The following is a 21185-nucleotide window of genomic DNA, read 5'->3' as shown; positions in this document are numbered from 1 at the left end:
CATACACTATCTGAGTTTTTTATTTTTGCGACTATTTTTCTTTCAATTAGCATAATGTCCTCAAGGTTCATCTATGTTATATATCCGATTTCCCTCCTTTAAATGGAAGAATAATATTCCATTTTACGTATATATTACATTTTGTTTATCCATTCATTGTTAATGGATACATGGTTTTCCACATTTAGCTATTGTTAAAAATGCTACTATGGGGCTTCCCTGGTGGCGCAGTGGTTGAGAATCTGCCTGCTAATGCAGGGGACACGGGTTCGAGCCCTGGTCTGGGAGGATCCCACATGCCGTGGAGCAACTAGGCCCGTGAGCCACAACTACTGAGCCTGCGCGTCTGGAGCCTGTGCTCTGCAACAAGAGAGGCCGCGATAGTGAGAGGCCCGCGCACTGCGATGAAGAGTGGCCCCCACTTGCCACAACTAGAGAAAGCCCTCACACAGGAACAAAGACCCAACACAGCAAAAATAAATAATTAAAAAAAAAGCAGGGAGTCATCCTTTGAAAAAAAAATGCTACTATGAACATGGGTGTACAGAGATCTCTCTTAGAGACCCTACTTTCAATTCTTCCAGGGAAATACCCAGATGTGAATTACTAGATCATATGGTAATTCTATTTTTAGGTTTTTGAGGAATCACCATATTTTTTTCCATAGTGGTTGTACCATTTTTTATTGCCGCTAGCAGTGCACAAGGGTTCCAGATTCTCCACATCCTTACCGACACTTTTTTGTAGTAATCATCATAAGGGGCATGAGATGTTATCTCACTGCAGTTTTGATTTGCATTTCCCTAATGATTAATGATGTTGAGCATCCTTTCATATGATTATTAGCCATTTGTATGTCTTCTTTGGAGCAATGTCTATTCAAGTCCTTTGACATTTTAAAATCAGATTGATTGTTTTTTGTTTTTGTTGTGGTTGTTGTTGAGTTTTAGGAGTTCTCCAAGTATTATGGATATTAATCCTTTGTCAGATATATGATTTGAAAATATTTTCTCCCATTCTCTGATTTGCTTTTTTACTCTGTTAATGGTGTCTTTTGATGCACAGAATGCTTAACTTTCATGAAGTTCACTTTGTCTGTTTTTTTTTCATCTGTTGTCCTATGTTTTCTTTGAAGAGGTTTATGGTTTTAGGTCTTACATTTGGTTTTGATCCATTTTGAGTAAAATTTTGTGTATGATGATTGATAAGGGTCAAATTTCATTCTTTTGCATGTAAATATTCAGTTTTCTCAGCACCATTTATTGAAAAGACTGTCTTTTTCTCCATTGAATTATCTTGGCATCCTTGAAAAAAATCATTTCACCATATATAGGAGAGTATATTTTTGGGTTCTCTATCCTATTCCATTCATCTAATGTTTGTCCTTATGCCAGTGCCACATTGTTTTTGAATACTGTAGCTTTGCTGTAAGTTTTGAAATCAGGAAGTGTGAGTTCTCCAGCTTTTTCTTTTTCCAGATTGTTTTGACTATTCTTGGTCGCTTGAGATTCCATATAAGTTTTAGGGTGAGTTTTTCCATTTCTGCAAAAAATGTCATTGGGATATTGATAGAGATTGCACTGAATCTGTAGATTGTTTTGGGTAGTTCTGACATCTTAACAAAGTTAAGTTTTCCAATCCATGAACATGGGATGTATTTCCATTTATTTATGTCTCCTTTAATTTCATTCAGCAATGTTTTGTAGTTTTCAATGGACAGATCTTTCACTTCCTTGGTAAAGTTAATTCCTAAGTATTTTATTCTATTTGATGCAATTGTAAGTAGAACTGCTATTGTAATTTCCTTTCTAGATTGTTCATTGTTAGTGTATAGAAATGCAACTGATTTTTATGTGCTGACTTTGTATCCTGCTACGTTGCTGAATTCATTTACTAGTTCTAAAACGGCTTTTTGTTTTTTGGGTTTTGGGGTTTTTATGGTGGAATCATTAAGGTTTTGTACATATAAGATGACGTTATCTGTGAACAGAGATAATTTTACTTCTTCCTTTCCAGTTTGGTGCCTTGTATTTCTCTCTCTTGACAAATTACTCTGACTAGAATTTTGAGTATTATGTTGAATAGAAGTGGCAAAAGTGGATATCCTTGCCTTATTCCTGATTTCAGAGTAAAAGCTTTCAGTCTTTCACCATTGAGTATAATGTGCACTGTGGAAGTTTCATTTATGACTTTTATGTTGAGCTAGTTTCCTTCTATTCCAAGTTTATTGAGTGTTATTATCATGAAACAGTGCTGAATTTTATCAAATGCACTTCCTGCATCAATTGAGATAATCATGTAGGTTTTTTCCTTACTTCTGTTAATGTTTTATATTATATTGATTGAATTTTTAACACACTCTAATAGGAAAAATAGATAAATAAATGAAATTAATAAAGCTTCAGTAGCCTACAGGAAATACAATACTTAATATCTGAGGTGTGGTCAGGTAAATACTAGTTGAGATCCTAAGAGTATGCCTAGTAGTAGACACAGTCCCTACATCACATGTTAATTCAGATCCTGCTTGAGGCAGACACTATAGGACTTCATCTTAAGACTTCCATTACATTACTTTCTGATTTGTATATTTTTCTACTTATTGAAGACTCAGAGATTACATCTTGTCATATGACAGCTATCAGATGGGATAATCCAATGCTCTAAGTGAAAATTCATACATTTCTTTTTTTTAAAAATTCAATTTATCTAAGCTAAAAAAAAGAAAACCCAAAAGTGATTAACCTATTTCACCCACCCTCCACTGTCTCTCCACCTCTGGAGGTTACCAGTCTGTTCTGTATCTATAAGCTTGGTTTTCTATTTACTTATTTTTCTGTTTTTCTTTTTTTTTAATATATTTCATATATAAGAGAGATCATAAGGTATTTATACTTCTCTGTCTGACTTATTTCACTTAGCATAATGCCCTGAGGTCTGTACATGTTGTCACAAATAGCAAAATTTTCTTATTACTTTATGGCTGAGTTATATTCCATTGTGTATATATTCCACATCTTCTTTATCCATTCATCAATCTATGGGACACTCAGGTTGTTTCCATATACCACTGAACTGTTTGGCTATTGTAAATAATGCTGCAATGAACATGGGGTGTATATATCTTTTCGAGTTAGTGTTTTCATTTTCTTCAGGTAAATACCTAGAAGTAACATTGCTGGATCATATGGTAGTTATATTTTTAATTTTTTCATGAAACTTCACACTGTTTTCCATAGCAGCTGCACAAATTTACATCCCTACCAGCAGTGCATAAGGGTTCCCTTTTCTACACATCCTCACCAACACTTGTTATTCCTAGTCTTTTTTATAATAGCCATTCTAACAGGTGTAAGGTGATATCTCATTGTGGTTTTGATTTACATTTCCCTGATGATTGAGGATGTAGAACATCTTTTCATGTACCTGTTGGCCATCTGTATGTCTTCTTTGGGAGAATGTCTATTCAGATCTTCTGCCCATTTTTAAGTTGGATTGTTTGTTTTCTATTGCGTTGTATGAGTTTTTAAACATATTTTGGATTTTAGCCCCTTATCAGATATATGATTTGCAAATATTTTCTCCCATTCAGTAGTTTGCCTTTTCATTTTGTTGATGGTTTCCTTTGCTGTGCAGAAGCTTTTAGTTTAATATAGTCCTACTTGTTTATTTTTGAATTTGTTGCTTTTGCTTTTGGTGTCATATTCAAAAGTCATTGCCAAAACCTATGTCAAGGAGCTTATCACCTTTGTTTTCTTCCAGGAGTTTTATGGTTCAGGTCCTATGTTCAAATTTTTAATCCATTTTGAGTTAATTTTTCTGTATGGTGTAACATAGTGGTCCAGTTTCATTCTTTTGCATGTTGCTGTCCAATTTTCCCTGCACCACTTATTGAAAAGACTCTTCTTCCCCCATTGTATATTCTTGTCTCCTTTGTCATAAATTAATTGATTATATATGTGTGGGTTTGTTTCTGTACTGTCTATTCTATTCCATTGATCTGTGTTTCTGTTTTTTTTATGCCAGTACCATGCTGTTTTAATTATTATAGCTTTTAAATATTATTCAAAATCAGGGAACATGATGCCTCCAGCTTTGTTCTTCTTTCTCAAAATTGCTTTGGCTAATAGGAGTCTTTCATGGTTCCATACAAATTTTAGGATTGTTTGTTCTATTTCTGTGAAAAATGCCATTGGAATTTTGATAGAGATTACATTGAATCTGTAGATGGCTTTAGCAAGTATTGACATTTTAATAATATTAATTCTTTTAACACATGAGCATGGAATAGTTTTCCATTTATTTGTGTCTTTAATGTCTTTCATTAATGTCTTGTAAATTTCAATACACAGGTCATTCATGTCCTTGGTTAAACTTTTAAAACATTTATTTACTTTTTTGGCTATGCCAGGTCTTAGTTGTGGCATGTGGCATCTTTAGCTGTGGCATGTGAACACTTAGTTGAGGTATATGGGATCTAGCTCCCTGACCAGGGATTGAATCTGGGCCCCCTACATTGGGAGTGCAGTGTCTTAGCCCATGGACCACCAGGGAAGTCTCCTCCTTGGTTAAATTTATTCTTAGATATTTTATTCTTTTTGATGCAATTGTAAATGGAATTGTTTTCTTAATTTCTCTATCTGATAGTTCATTATTAGTGTATAGAAATGCAACAAATTTTGTATGTTTGCTTTGCATCCTGAAGCTTTACTGAATTCATTTATTAGTTCTAACAGTTTTTTGGTGGAGTCTTTAGGGTTTTCTATATATAATATCATATAATGTCATGTCATCTATGTGAAAGGACAGTGTTACTTCTTCCTCTCCAATTGGATACCTTTCATTTCTTTTTCTTGCTTAAATGCTCTGGCTAGGACTTTCAATACTATGTTGAATAAAACTGGTGACTGTGGGCATGCTTGTTTTGTTCCTGATCTTTAATGAAATGCTATCAGCATTTAACTATTGAGTGTAATGTTAGCTGTGGGCTTGGATGACCTTTATAATGTTGAGATATGTTCCCCTCTATACTGGATTTGTTGAGAGCATTGATTGATTTTTGTATCTTGAACCATCCTTGCATTCCAAGTATATATCCAGCTTGTTCATTGTGATAATAATTTTAATATACTGCTGTATTCTGCTTGCTAGTAGTTTGTTGAGGAATTTTGCATCAATGTTCGTAGGGATATTGGTCTGTAGTTTTCTCTTCCTGTAGTGTCTTTGTCTGGCTTTGGTATCAGGATAAAGCTGGCCTCATAGAATGAGTTAGGAAGTGTAACCTCCTCTTCAATTTTTTGGAAAAGCTTGAGAAGGATTGGCATTTCTTCTTCTTTCAAAGTTTGCTAAAATTCACTAGTGAAGCCATCAGGTCACAAGCTTTTATTTGTCAGGAGATTTTTTATTACTGATTCAGTCTTTTTACTAGATGCAAAAAAAGCATTTGACAAAATTTAACATCCATTCATGATAAAAACTCTCATCAAAGTGGGTATAGAGGGAAGATATATCAACATAATAAAGGTTAGTTGCATCAAACCCAGAGCAGGCACCATACTCAATGGTGAAAAGCTGAAAGCCTTCCCACTAAATTCAAGAATCAGATAAGGGTGCACAGTCTTACCATTACTATCTAACATAGTACTGAAGTCCTAGCCACAACAATCAGACAAGAAAAAGAAATTAAAAGCAGGGAAGAGGTAAAACTGTCACTGTTTTATTTTTTTTAACATCTTTATTGGAGTATAATTGCCTTACAATGATGTGTTAGTTTCTGCTTTATAACAAAGTGAATCAGCTATACATATACATATATCCCCATATCTCCTCCCTCTTGTGTCACCCTCCCAGCCTCGCTATCCCACGCCTATAAGTGGTCACAAAGCACCGAGTTGGTCTCCCTGTGGTATGTGGCCGCTTCCCACTAGCTATCTATTTTACATTTGGTAGTGTATATAAGTCCCTGCCACTCTGTCACTTTGGCCCAGCTTACCTTACCCTTCCCCATGTCCTCAAGTCCATTCTCTACATCTCCGTCTTTATTCCTCTCCTGCCCCTACGTTCTTTAGAACCTTTTTTTTCTTTAGATTCCATATATGTGTGTTATCATACGGTATTTGTTTTTCTCTTTCTGACTTACTTCATTCTGTATGACAGACTCTCAGTCCACCCACCTCACTACAAATGACTCAATTTTGTTTCCTTTTATGGCTGAGTAATATTCCATTGTATATATGTGCCACATCTTCTTTATCCATTCATCTGTCAATGGACACTTAGGTTGCTTCCATGTCCTGGCTATTGTAAATAGAGATGAAGTGAACACTGTGGTACATGACTCTTTTTGAATTATGGTTTTCTCAGGGTATATGCCCAGTACTGGGATTGCTGGGTCATAGCAAATTCTATTTTTAGTTTTATAAGGAACCTCCATACTGTTCTTCATAGTAGCAGTATCAGTTAAGATTCCCACCAACAGTGCAAGAGGGTTCCGTTTTCTCCACACCCTCTCTAGTATTTATTGTTTGGAGATTTTTTGATGATGACCATTCTGACTGTTGTGAGGTGATACCTCATTGTAGTTTTCATTTGCATTTCTCTAATGATTAGTGATGCTAAGCATTCTTTCATGTGTTTGTTGGCAATCTGTATATCTTCTTTAGAGAAACGTCTATTTAGGTCTTCTGCCCATTTTTGGATTGGATAGTTTGTTTTTTGATATTGAGCTGCATGAGCTGCTTGTAAATTTTGGAGATTAACCCTTTGTCAGTTGCTCCAATTGCACATATTTTCTCCATTCTGAGGGTTGTCTTTTCGTCTGACTTATGGATTCCTTTGCTGTGCAAAAGCTTTTAAGTTTCATTAGGTCCCATTTGTTTATTTTGGGTTTTATTTCCATTTCTACAGGAGGTGGGTCAAAAAGGATCTTGCTGTGATTTATGTCATAGAGTGTTCTACCTATGTTTTCCTCTAAGAGTTTTATAGCTTTATAAACCTTACATTTAGGTCTTTAATCCATTTTGAGTTTATTTTTGTGTATGGTGTTACAGAGTGTTCTAATTTCATTCTTTTACATGTAGCTGTCCAGTTTTCCCATCACCACTCATTGAAGAGGCTGTCTTTTCTCTATTGAATATTCTTGCCTCCTTTATCAAAAATAAGGTGACCATATGTATATGGGTTTGTCTCTGGGCTTTCTATCCTGTTCCATTGAACTGTATTTCTGTTTTTGTTCCAGTACCATACTGTTGTGATTACTGTAGCATTGTAGTGTACTCTGAAGTCCAGGAGGCTGATTCCTCCATCTCCATTTTTCTTTCTCAATATTGCTTTGGCTATCTGGGGTCTTTGTGTTTCCAAACAAATTGTGAAACGTTTTGTTCTACTTCTGTGAAAAATGTCGTTGGTAGTTTGATAGGGATTGCAGTGAATCTATAGATTGCTTTGGGTAGTATAGTCATTTTCACAATGTTGATTCTTCCAATCCAAGAACATGGTATATCTCTCCAACTGTTTGTATCACCTTTATTTTCTTTCATCATTGTCTTCTACTTTTCTGCATACAGGTATTTTGTCTCCTTAGGTAGGTTTATTGCTGGGTATTTTATTCTTTTTGTTGCAACGGTAAATTGGAGTGTTTCCTTAATTTCTCTTTCAGATTTTTCATCATTAGTGTATAGAAATGCAAGAGATTTCTGTGCATTAATTTAGTATCCTGCTACTTTAACAAATTCATTGATTAGCTAGTAGTTTTCTGGTAGCATCTTTAGGATTCTCTATGTATAGTATCATGTCATCTGCAAACAGTGACAGCTTTACTTCTTTTCCGATTTGGATTTTTTATTTCTTTCTCTTCTCTGATTGCCATGGCTAGGACTTCCAAACTTGTTAAATAATAATGGTGAGAGGGGCAACCTTGTCTTGTTCCTGATCTTAGTGGAAATGGTTTCAGTTTTTAATCATTGAGAACAATGTTGGCTCTGGGTTTGTCATATACGGCCTTTATTGTGTTGAGGTAAGTTCCCTCTATGCCTAGTTTCTGGAGGTTTTTTTTTTAATCATAAATGGGTGTTGAATTTTGTCAAAAACTTTCTCTGCATCTATTGAGATGATCATATGGTTTTTCTCCTTTAATTTGTTAATATGGTGTATCACATTGATTGATTTGCGTATATTGAAGAATCCTTGAATTCCTGGGATAAACCCCACTTGATCATGGTGTAGGATCCTTTTAACGTGCTGTTGGATTCTGTTTGCTTGTATTTTGTTGAGGATTTTTGAATCTATGTTCATCAGTGATATGGGCCTGTAGTTTTTTCTTTGTGACATCGTTGTATGGTTTTGGTATCAGGGTGATGGTGGCCTCGTAGAATGAGTTTGGGAGTGTTCCTCCCTCTGCTATATTTTGGAAGAGTTTGAGAAGAATAGGTGTTAGCTCTTTTCTAAATGTTTGATAGAATTACCCTGTGAAGCCGTCTGGTCCTGGGCTTTTGTGTGTTGGAAGATTTTTAATCACAGTCTCAATTTCAATGCTTGTGATTGGTCTGTTTATATTTTCTATTTCTTCCTGCTTCAGTCTCAGAAGGTTGTGTTTTTCTAAGAATTTGTCCCTTTCTTCCAGGTTGTACAATTTATTGGCATATAGTTCCTTGTAGTAGTCTCTCATGATCTTTTGTATTTCTGCAGTGTCAGTTTTTACTTCTCCTTCTTCTTTTCTAATTCTTTTGATTTGAGCCTTCTCCCTTTTTTTCTTGATAATTCTGGCTAATTGTTTATCAATTTTTTTGATCTTCTCAAAGAACAACCTTTTAGTTTTATTGATCTTTGCTATTGTTTCCCTCATTTCTTTTTCATTTATTTCTGATCTGATCCTTATGATTTCTTCTCCTTCTTTCCTTCTGCTAACTTTGGGGGTTTTTTGTTCTTCTTTCTCTAATTGCGTTTGGTAAGGTTAGGTTGTTTCTTTGATATGTTTCTTGTTTCATGATGTAGGATTGTATTGCTATAAACTTCCCTCTTAAAACTCCTTTTGCTGCATCCCATAGGTATTGACTCATCGTGTTTTCATTGTCATTTGTTTCTAGGTATTTTTTGACTTCCTCTTTGATTTCTTCAGTGAGCTCTTGGCTATTTAGTAGTGTATTGTTTAGCCTCCATGTGTTTGTATTTCTTACAGATATTTTCCTGTAATTGATATCTAGTCTCATAGCCTTGTGATCGGAAAAGATACCTGATATGATTTCAATTTTCTTAAATTTACCAAGGCTTGATCTATGACCCAAGATATGATCTATCCTGGAGAATGTTCCATGGGCACTTAAGAAGAAAGTGTATTCTGTTGTTTTTGGATGGAATGTCCTATAAATTTTAATTAAGTTCATCGTGTTTAATGTATCATTTAAAGCTTGTGTTTCCTTATTTATTTTCATTTTAGATGATCTGTCCATTGGTGAAAGTGGAGTGTTAAAGTCCTCTACTATGATTGTGTTAATGTCCATTTCCCCTTTTATGGCTGTTAGCATTTGCCTTATGTATTGAAGTGCTCCTATGATGGGTGCATAAATATTTACAATTGTTATATCTTCTTCTTGGATTGATCCCTTAATCATTATGTAGTGTCCTTCTTTGTCTCTTGTAATAGTCTTTATTTTAAAGTCTGTTTTGTCTGATATGAGTATTGCTACTCCAGCTTTCTTTTGGTTTCCATTTGCATGGAAATCTTTTTCCATCCCCTCACTTTCATTCTGCATGTGTCCCTAAGTCTGAAGTGGGTCTCTTGTAGACAGCATATATATAGGTCTTGTTTTTGTATCCATTCAGCTAGTCTATGTCTTTTGGTTGGAGCATTTAATCCACTTACATTTAAGGTAATTATCGATATGTATGTTCATATTACCATTTTCTTAATTGTTTTGGGTGTGTTATTGTAGGTCTTTTCCTTCTCTTGTGTTTCCTGCCGAGGGAAATTCCTTTAGCATTTGTTGTAAAGCTGGTTTGGTGGTGCTGAATTCTCTTAGCTTTTGCTTGTCTGTAAAGGTTTTAATTTCTTCATCGAATCTGAATGAGATCCTTGCTGGGCAGAGTAATCTTGGTTGTAGGTTTTTCCCTTTCATCACGTTAAATATGTCCTGCCATTCCCTTCTGGCTTGCAGAGTTTCTGCTGAAAGATCAGCTGTTAGCCTTATGGGGATTCCCCTGTAATTTATTTGTTGCTTTTGCCTTGCTGCTGTTAATATTTTTTCTTTGTATTTAATTTTTGATAGTTCGATTAATATGTGTGTTGGTGTGTTTCTCCTTGGATTTATCCTGTATAGGACTCTCTGTGCTTCCTGGACTTGAGTAACTGTTTCCTTTCCCATATTTGGGACGTTTTCAACTATAATCTCTTCAAATATTTTCTCATTCCCTTTCTTTTTCTCTTCTTCTTCTGGGACCCCTATAATTCCAATGTTGGTGCATTTAATATTGTCCCAGAGGTCTTTGAGACCATCCTCAGTTCTTTTCATTCTCTTTACTTTCTTCTGCTCTGTGGTATTTATTTCCACTGTTTTTTTTTCCATGTCACTTATCCATTCTTCTGCCTCAGTTATTCTGCTATTGATTCCTTCTCGAGAATTTTTAATTTCATTTATTGTATTGTTCATCATTGTTTGTTTGCTCTTTAGTTCTTCTAGGTCCTTGTTAAACTTTCTTGTATTTTCTCCATTCTATTTCCAAGATTTTGGATCATCTTTACTATCATTACTCTGAATTCTTTTTCAGGTAGACTGTCTATTTCCTCTTCATTTGTTTGGTCTGGTGGGTTTTTACTTTGTTCCTTCATCTGCTGTGTTTTTCCTCTGTCTTCTCATTTTGCTTAAGTTACTGTGTTTGGGGTCTCCTTTTTGCAGGCTGCTGGTTCGTAGTTCCCATTGTTTTTGGTGTCTGCCCCTAATGGCTAAGATTGGTTCAATGGGTTGTGTAGGCTTCCTGGTGGAGGGGAGTAGTGGCTGTGTTCTGGTGGATGAGGCTGGATCTTGTCTTTCTTGTGGGCAGGACCACATCCGGTGGTGTGTCTTGGGTTGTCTGTAAACTTATTATGATTTTAGGCAGCCTCTGTGCTAATGGGTAGTGTTGTGTTCCTGTCTTGCTAGTTGTTTGGCATAGGGTGTGCAGCACTGTAGCTTCCTGGTCATTGAGTGGAGCTGGGTCTTAGCATTGAGATGGAGATCTCTGGGAGAACTTTCACCATTTGATATTACGTGGATCTGGGAAGTCTCTGGTGGACTAATGTCCTGAACTCGGCTCTCCCACCTCAGAGGCAGAGGCCTGACACCTGGAAGGAGCACCAAGACACTGTCAGAGCCACACCCCTCAGAAGAAAAGGGAGAAAAAAGGAAAGAAAGAAAGAAAAAGGTAAAGTAAATAAAATAAAGTTATTAAAATAAAAAATCATTATTAAAAATAAAACATATTAAAAAGTAGCAGAAAACAGAAAGAAGAGAGCAACCAAACCAAAAAACAAATCCAGCAATAATAACAAGTGCTAAAAATTATACTTAAAAAAAAAAAAAGCAGACAGAACCCTAGGACAAATGATAAAATCAAAGCTGTACAGAAAAAATCACACAAAGAAGCATACACATACATACTCACAAAAAGAGAAAAAGGAAAAGATATATATAATGTTGCACCCAAAGTCCACCACCGCAATTTTGGGATGATTCATTTTCTATTCAGGTATTCCACAGATGCAGGGTACAAGTTGATTGTGGAGGTTTAATCTGTTGCTTCTGAGGCTGCTGGGAGAGATTTCCCTTTCTCTTCTTTGTTCACACATCTCCTGGGGTTCAGCTTTGGATGTGGCCCCGCCACTGCATGTAGGTCGCCTGAGGGCATCTGTTCCTCGCTCAGACAGGACGGGGTTAAAGTGCAGCTGATTAAGGGGCTCTGGCTCACTCAGGCCGAGGAGAGGGAGGGGTATGAAATGCCGGGCGAGCCTGCTGTGGCAGAGGCCGGCGTGACGTTGCAGCAGCCTGAGGTGTGCCGTGTGTTCTCCCGGGAAAGTTGTCCCTGGTTCACGGGACCCTGGTAGTGGCGGGCTGCACAGGCTCCCAGGAGGGGAGGTGTAGATAGTGACCTGTGCTTGCACATAGGCTTTTTGGTGGCTGCAGCAGCAGTCTTAGCATCTCATGCCCATCTCTGGTGTCCGCGCTGATAGCCGCGGCTCGCGCCCATCTCTGGAGCTCGTTTAGCGGTGCTCTGAATCCCCTCTCCTCGCGCAACCCGAAACAATGGTCTCCTGCCTCTTAGGCAGGTCCAGACTTTTTCCCAGACTCCCTCCCGGCTAGCTGTGGCACACTAGCCCCCTTCATGCTGTGTTCACGCTGACAACCCCAGTCCCTTCCCTGGGGTCTGACCTCCGAAACCCGAGCCTCAGCTCCCAGCCCCCAACCGTCCCAGCCGGCAGGTAAGCAGACAAGCCTCTCAGGCTGGTGAGTGCTGGTTGGCGCCAATCCTCTGTGTGGGAATCTCTCCGCTTTGCCCTCTGCACCCCTGGTGCTGCGCTCTCCTCTGTGGCTCCGAAGCTTCCCCCCTCCGCCACCCGCAGTCTCCGCCCGCAAAGGGGCTTCCTAGTGTGTGGAAACTTTTCCTCCTTCACAGCTCCCTCCCAGTGGTTCAGGTCCCGTCCCTATTCTTTTGTCTCAGTTTTTTCTTTTTTCTTTTGCCCTACCCATGTACGTGGGGGAGTTTCTTGCCTTTTGGGAAGTCTGAGGTCTTCTGCCAGCGTTCAGTAGGTGTTTTGTAAGAGTTGTTCCACATATCAATGTATATCTGATTTATTTCTGGGGAGGAAGGTGATCTCCATGTCTTACTCTTCTGCCATCTTGAAGGTCTCCCCAAAACTGTCACTGTTTGCCGATGACATAGAGAACCCTATAATCTCCACGCAAAAAATACTAGAATAATAAATGAATTCAGCAAGGTTGCAGAATACAAGATTAGCATACAGAAATCTGTTGTGTTTCTATATACTAGTAATGAAATATCAGAAAGAGAAAGGAAAAAAATCCATGTAAAATTGCATCCAGGGGCTTCCCTGGTGGCACAGTGGTTAAGAATCTTCCTGCCAATGCAGGGGACACAGGTTCGATCCCTGGTCCAGGAAGATCCCACATGCCACAGAGCAATTAAGTCTGTGTACCACAACTACTGAGCCTGTGCTCTAGAGCCCACGAGCCACAACTACTGAGCCCATGTGCCACAACTGCTGAAACCTACAAGCCTAGAGCCTGTGCTCCACAACAAGAGAAGCCACCACAATGAGAAGCCAATGTACTGCAATGAAGAGTAGCCCCCGCTCCAAGCAACTAGAGAAAGCCCACACACAGCACCAAAGACCCAATGCTGCCAAAAATAAAAAAATAAAATTGCATCCCCCCCAAAAAAAACTTAGGAATAAACATAAACCAAGGAGGTGAAAAACCTATACTCCAAAAACTATAAAACAAACAAAAAAAAAACCCAGTATATTTTAATATTCCTTGTACTAACTTCTCTCTACTTAGCTCATGTTCAGTGGTGGCATTCATTTATGTGCTCAGACTAATATAAGATAGAACAGTGTTGCCAAAGGAGTCTGGACTTGGAGTCAGATTTGAATACTGGCTCTGATATATACATGTTTACCACTTACATGATCTTGAACAATTTCTTCACTTTTCCAAGTCTCAATTTTCTCATTCATAAAATGGGGATAAAAATAACTGTGACAAAAAAACTAAAAAGCTATCTTTTTTTTTTTTTTTTTTTTTTTGCTGTACGTGGGCCTCTCACTGTTGTGGCCTCTCCCGTTGCGGAGCACAGGCTCTGGACGTGCAGGCCCAGCGGCCACGGCTCACGGGCCCAGCCGCTCCACGGCATGTGGGATCCTCCTGGACCGGGGCACGAACCCGTGTGCCCTGCGTCGGCAGGTGGACTCTCAACCACTGCGCCACCAGGGAAGCCCTAAAAAGCTATCTTTTAAAAGAGAATTAAAAATAATGTATAAAAAGTACCTGACACAAAAGAAGATGTTAATATCACTCTTCCTTTTACCTCTTATTAGCTTTCCTTTTTCCCCTTCCCTTCTTGCATCCTATCTGCCATTAGCCACATGACTTTGTAAAGGTTACTCTTCCAGGATTTATTGCATCACCTATGAAACAATTGAGGTAGTTATCTCCAAGATTCTTTGACTCTATAATTCTATGATTCAGTGATTTAATACTTAGCTTTTCTTTGTATCACAACAGTACAACTTACTGAGAGGTGATTTTGAAACGAGCCTTCTCTGGTTAGTGTGGCTGATTAAGTTCTTTTGTTTTTTCCAGACGATGCCATCACATACAACTTGGCTTAGCAGTATTTGAATTAAATAGGATGAAAACTTGGTTTACTTTGTAAATAGTTTCACAGCAATAATATAGATTAACTGCATCCACATATTTCAAAGGATTTACATCTGCCTTCCTTTCCTCTATGTAGGTACTACACAGGAAACCTGGAGGCTAAGTCAACAAATCATGAAACTCTAGGTTTAATTCACACAGCAACAAAAGGGCTAATAAGAGCTATCGAAGATGGTGGAATAGATTCTGTGATGGAATGGGAAGTGGATGAAGTGCTGAACTGGACAAACACACTCATCTTTGATGAGTAAGTACATGTTGCTATTCTTGGGGAGTGAGGGCAGGCATCAGATATGTTTCTTTCTAATATTTCCTACTCTCATGTTGAATCTTCAAAAAACAACTTGAATATTTATTATATGTCTAGAAAGAAAATAAGAAGAAATGAGGGAGAAAGATAAAAAAGGGATGATCTAAAAGTAGAAAAAAGAAAAATATATTTGGGTGTTCTTTATTAACAGACTTTATTCTTATGCCTTAGTCTAAGTCTGCTTTACTTCTTACTTTGGGATATAGAAACAAGGCTTAGAACATGAAATTAATAATATAAAGAATTTCCTCAGCCTGTATTCACCAATCTTCCTGTGTGGGACATTAAAAAATTATAATTTTTCAGTGACATACTTCAGCCTTTGAAAAACAGTTTTAGGCTATTTTATGTGATGGAAATTTAAAAATACTTCATATAGCCATCAGGGCAATGCAAATCAAAACCACAATAAGATCCTATTTCATACCCACAAAGATAGCTATAATTAAAAAGACATATGGTACCAGTGTTGGCAAGCATGTGGAGAAATTGGAGCCCTTATATACTGCTAGTGGGAAGGTACAATGGTATAGCCATTTTGGAAAACAATCCAGCAGTTCCTCAAATGGTTAAACATAGAGTTGCCATACAAGCCAGCATTTCTACTCCTCAGTATATACACAAGAGAAATGAAAACACATGTCCATAAAAACTTGTACATGAATACTCATAATATCATTATTCTTAATAACAAAGAATTAGAAACAATCTATTCATCAGCTGATGGTTAAAATGTGATATACCCATACAATGGAAAATTATTTGGCAATAAAAAGAAATGCTGATCATGCTACAACACTGATGAACCTTCTTAGTAAAAGAAGCCAATAACAAAGGACCACATATTGTATGGCTCCATTTATATGAAATGTCCAGAATAGGCAAATTATATAGAGACAGAAAGTAGATTAGTGGTTGCCTAGGGCTTAGAGATTTGTGGGGATTGGGAAGTGATGTCTAAGGGGTATGAAGTTTCTTTTTGGAGTAATGAAATGTCCTAAAATTGATTGTGGTGATGGATGCACAACTCTGTGAATACACTAAAAAGCTGTACACTTTAAATGGGCAAATTTTATGGGATGTTAATTATATCTCAATAAAGCTTTAAAAATATTCACTATCTACTCAGCTACAATAAAGAATGTGAATACTGCATGGATGAAGAGGAAGGAAAAATAAAACAAAGATGGTATAAGTAAAGAAACATAAGAAAAAGGAAGACATTTGGAAGAGGGAGATAAGAACATGAAATAGGAAAAATTATGTTGACCGCCATTGAAAAATAGACCAGAAAAAAGAGGCCAGAGGAAGCAGAGAAGAGAACAATGAGAAAAGGAAAGATAAGGGAAACAAAGAAAAAAGGGAAAGAATGAATAAGAAAAAAGGAAAATGAGAGAACAAGAATAATAGAAAAAATAATTAGTAATAATTAATAATAGAAAATAGATAATTATGGGAAGAATATATTAAAATAAAAATAAAAAGGAAAGATAAGAAGGAATAAAGAGCTAAAATATTTTTAAATAAATAGTGAAAAGATTTTATGACTCAATAACCCCAATATCTTGTCCAGACCATAGTACTGGGATTCCTTATAGACAGTACATTTGTGGTTTCTGAGGTACTGAATAAATACAGATGGTAATAATGATGCAAGAAATGACATCCAAAGAAAGGAGTCATAATGCTGTACTTTTTCCTCTCCTAAGAGGGTAAAGGAAGGAGAGCGAGGTAGGGGAGGTCCATTTTGAATGAGCTTATGAGGGCAGGATAGAGAATTCTCTCAGGCAAGCTTTTGAAATCCTACTCTGCCTTTCCCTTATACAGTTGGCTAATTCAGCAAAGGGCCAGCTAGCTTCAGTGAAAGATTACAAAATAATCCACACCCAGTATCCTATATTCTGTCACTACTGGAATACAAAAGAATAAAACAATTCAGTTCAAAGGGAAGAAATAAATGAGCATCTCAGTCTACACAAGACTTTCCCCACTATCATCCCCTAACACCCTTCTCTGGTAGGTGAAGAAGATTCCTAATGGCTTCCCTTCATGGAGAAAAGGATAAAAACAGAATAAACCAGGAAGACTTGAAGTGGTTTATTGGTATCATATACTCTATATGTAGTGGGATAAATACATCTAGCTTTGATATGGTGAGACCTAAATAGACATTTCTCCAAAGAAGATATACAGATTGCCAACAAACACATGAAAGGATGCTCAACATCACTAATTATTAGAGAAATGCAAATCAAAACCACAATGAGGCATCATCTCACATTGGTCAGAATGGCCATCATCAAAAAATCTACAAACAATAAATACTGGAGAGGGTGGGGAGAAAAAGGAACCCTCTTGCACTGTTGGTGGAAATGTAAATTGATACAGCCACTATGGAGAACAGTATGGAGGTTTCTTAAAAAACTGAAAATAGAACAACCATATGACCCATCAATCCCACTACTGAGAAAACTGTAATTCAAAAAAGAGACATGTACCCCAATGTTTATTGCAGCACTATTTACAACAGCCAGGACCTGGAACCAGCACTATTTACAATAGCCAGGACCTGGAACCAACCTAAGTGTCCATTGACAGATGAATGGATAAAGAAGATGTGGCACATATATACAATGGAATATTAGCCATAAAAAGAAACAAAATTGAGTTATTTGCAGTGAGGTGGATGGACCTAGAGTGTGTCATACGGAGTGAAGTAAGTCAGAAAGAGAAAAACAAATACTGCATGCTAACACGTATATATGGAATCTAAAAAGAATGGTTCTGATGAACCTAGGGGCAGGACAGAAATAAAGATGCAGACATCAAGAATGGACTTGAGGATACGGGGAGGGGGAAGGGTAAGCTGGGACGAAGTGAGAGAGTGGCATGGACGTATATACACTACCAAATGTAAAATAGATAGCTAGTGGGAAGCAGCTGCATAGCACAGGGAGATCAGCTCGGTGCTTTGTGTCCACCTAGAAGGGTGGGATAGGGAGGGTGGGAGGGAGATGCAAGAGGGAGGGGATATGGGGATATATGTATATGTATAGCTGATTCACTTTGTTATACAGCAGAAACTAACACAACATTGTAAAGAAGTTGTACTCCAATAAAGATGTAAATAAATAAAAATAAATAAATAAATAAATAAATAATGCAGATACCTCATGTTTCCAAATTATGTACAACCTCTATCAGTTCGTTCTCTGACTTGAGCATAATTTGGCACCCACTTGGAATTGTTAGAAAGCAAGTTTTTCTACTGATCTCTAGACAACAAAAATTTCAAATGGAATCCAGCATGATTATTTGGGAATATTTCAGTAGTATTACTGACCACAGCCTACTGATTATCTCAGGCAAGACAAGAATTTGCAAAGACCTTCCCCTAGCTGGGAGCAGACATTAGGAGAGCACCTTCTTCCCAATGTATTTATGGTTTCCACAGTCTACTTTCCTCTTAGATCTTTGTAGTTGTCTAGATATTTGTAACTGGCTTTATAATATCTTATTTGATGAGAATTTCATAGTCATTTTTCCCTTCAGAAGAACTGGTAGTCACTAATTCCTTGGAGAGTATCTTTCAAAATCTATAAAGTTTTTGATAGTTGGACCATTAGAATGACATACATGTGTTGAACACTGATATTGAGTGAAAGTTTCTTCCCAAAGGCTTTTGTGCTAGCCCCTTGTTATGACAGGTGGATGCTCTCCTGGGAAGAAACCATGTACAACTTCAGATGCACAGGGCAACAATATCAATTGAGTACAATATTATTATAATTTTGAAGAATGGATTGGATAGAGCCAATTTCACTCTTGGACTCAAGGACACTGATGAGTACTGTTGCAAATTCTGTAGTATCCAGAGGTACATTGCTGCAGGTGCTTAGAACATAAAGCAATGCTTGCATTGCTGTTATTGAGTCACCTACAATGCCACATAGTGGCTACTCTGCCTACTGCTGGCATTCATCCTGGTGCATTTTCAGGGGTGTATTCTCTAGCGAGATGGATGTTCCTCTTCCAGGATCTTCATATTTTTCAAACTGCATGTGAAATTTAACATAACCCACTAAGTCATCAGCAGCTGGGATATCTTAAATAATTTCCTGATGTTCTATTAACCCTGTTGGTAAGAGCTCTCAGTGGGTAGTTTCTATGTCTGAAGCTGCCCCTTTGACTTCTAAGACAGGTAGTTATGTTGCCTCTCTGGCTAGGGACTTTCCCCAGGCCATTAAGATGTTAAATTTATACTCCTGAGGAATCCACGGTAGAGTCCACATATACTTTACTCTGCTAGTATCTAAAAAAAAATTTCAAAAATTTCTTAGAAAGACAGATCAGCTCTATTATATAAACAGCATGATAAGGCTATAATCAGATTGTTGCTTCTATTTGTAAAGCTTTGATTTCTCATTGGCTACTGCTGTCATGTTCTTGATGAGAAGTTCTTTTTTAACAATTGAATAAATTCATATCCTGATCTCAGGTAAAGCAGGGTCAGTGATCAACCTTAAATATGGCATAAGTTTTTGCCCCAGACTGTCAGGGTTTAGCATACAATTGATCAAAGGTCCTTTATCTTGGTACCTTGAAGGTGGAATGAAAAGGGGCTTCCCTGGTGGCACAGTGGTTGAGAGTCCGCCTGCCGATGCAGGGGACGCTGGTTTGTGCCCCGGTCCGGGAAGATCCCACATGCCGCGGAGCGGCTATGCCCGTGAGCCATGGCCGCTGAGCCTGCGCATCCGGAGCCTGTTCTCCGCAATGGGAGAGGCCACAACAGTGAGAGGCCCGCGTACCGTAAACAAACAAACAAACAAACAAACAAACAAAGTAAAAAAAAAAAACCCCACCAAATCTGCAACCAGCTGAGTGATTACCATTTTCTCTCTTAAAATTCTTGCAACTCTTTACAGTCAGGGATATTTTTTAAAAATTGCTTAAGCAATAAGAAATACTAAGTATTTACAAAGAATTATAAGTCTATAGTGAATATTCAAATACTAGGGAACATTTGGGGGTGGTTTTCAAATAACCTAATATTAAGTAAGGCAGAACAAGGTTTTCAAAATTGTCAACTGAAGGACATATTTCCCCCGTAAAACTCGTTATTTCTTGCAATACCACTCATTGGATTTGTATAAAGTATACAATGTTTTTTCTTGCAGGAATGACTTCCACATGCATTAAGATGGCTACTATTAAAAAAACAAAAGAGAAAATAACAGGTGTCAGTGAGGATGTGGAAAAATCAGAACCCTTGTGCACTGTTTGTGGGAATGTAAAACACTGTAGCCACTATGGAAAACAGCATGGTGTTTCCGTCAAAAAATTCAAAATAGAATTACCATATGATCCAGTGGTTCCACTTCTGGGTACATACGCAAAAGAATTAAAAACAGAGTCCTGAAGACATACCTGTTCACCCATGCTCAATAGCAGCATTAAAGACAAATGCTTATAGTAGGAAGCTAGAGCAGTCAAATTCAGAGAGACAGAAAGTAGAATAGTGGTTGCCAAGGGCTGGGTGGAGGGGAGAATGGAGAGTTGTGGAATGGGTACAGAACTTCAGTTTTGCAAGGTGAAAAGAGTGCTGGAGATTGGCTGTACTACAGTGTGAATGTACTTATATCACTACTGAACTGTACACTTAAAAATGGTCAAGATGGTAAATTTTATGTTATGTGTATTTTACCACAATTTAAAAAAATAGCAAATCACGTTAATAGTAGACCAGCTATGAACACACACTTATAGCAAGGCAAGATCTACAAGTCAAATCATGACCATTTCTCTCCTGGTTTGGAAATGTGTACTGATCTTAAACTTCAACACTGTATGTCAATGTTTCATGCTCTCACAATGTCTTCAGCCATTGCCAAATGAGTGGGGAAGCAAAATTACCCCGAGAACCAGTGCTTTAGAATCATACATTGTATATTAGTATAAAAGTATGTATTTTTACATATTGTTGTACATTAAAAAATTATGCATGTTATACATTATGGGCAAAGTAAGGGATTTTTCAGGGAATAATTTTCATTAGATTTTCACCTTACTCACCAAATTCTGAACCTAATCTCTGTGAAAACTTTGTACTGTATTTATGCAAAATTCACTTTTTCAGAAGCTGGACAAAAAAGCCTGAAACTCTAAAGACTGAAGTTACTGATTTTTAAAAAACAATAAATATGTGGAATGCAAACTTCAAATTTAGAATATTAGGATCTTTGTCATTTCCAGTATATATTTTCTAGACTCTAGAAATGTCGACCAGATCACTCTCTAGGCCCCCCCAGAAAAGAACATTCATTTGGCTTTTTGTCACAGGGTAATCAAGAAAAACTACTAGATTATTTAGAGTGAGATGCACCATACTGGTCTGGTCCTGTGTAGCAGGCTTCTCAGTTTACACTGCATTGTAAATTGCTGTATAC

General features: G+C 37.4%; 1 protein-coding gene across 1 annotated transcript in view; it reads left to right on the top strand.

The window, feature by feature from the left end:
- C7H11orf65 (chromosome 7 C11orf65 homolog) overlaps window positions 1-19978 on the top strand; it is a 43393-nt gene extending 23415 nt beyond the window's left edge. Inside the window, exons 3-4 of the mRNA XM_060105242.1 lie at window positions 14506-14676; window positions 19917-19978. Of these exons, the coding sequence (XP_059961225.1) occupies window positions 14506-14676; window positions 19917-19938 (193 nt within the window). The 3' untranslated portion in view covers window positions 19939-19978. The remainder of the gene's footprint in view (window positions 1-14505; window positions 14677-19916) is intronic.
- The last annotated feature ends 1207 nt before the right edge of the window (window positions 19979-21185 follow it).

This window comes from Mesoplodon densirostris, chromosome 7 (assembly GCF_025265405.1).
Source record: "Mesoplodon densirostris isolate mMesDen1 chromosome 7, mMesDen1 primary haplotype, whole genome shotgun sequence".
Taxonomy (NCBI): Eukaryota; Metazoa; Chordata; class Mammalia; order Artiodactyla; family Ziphiidae; genus Mesoplodon; species Mesoplodon densirostris.
The sequence above is the reverse complement of the archived record's forward strand: the minus strand, read 5'-3'. Positions and strand labels throughout refer to the sequence as shown.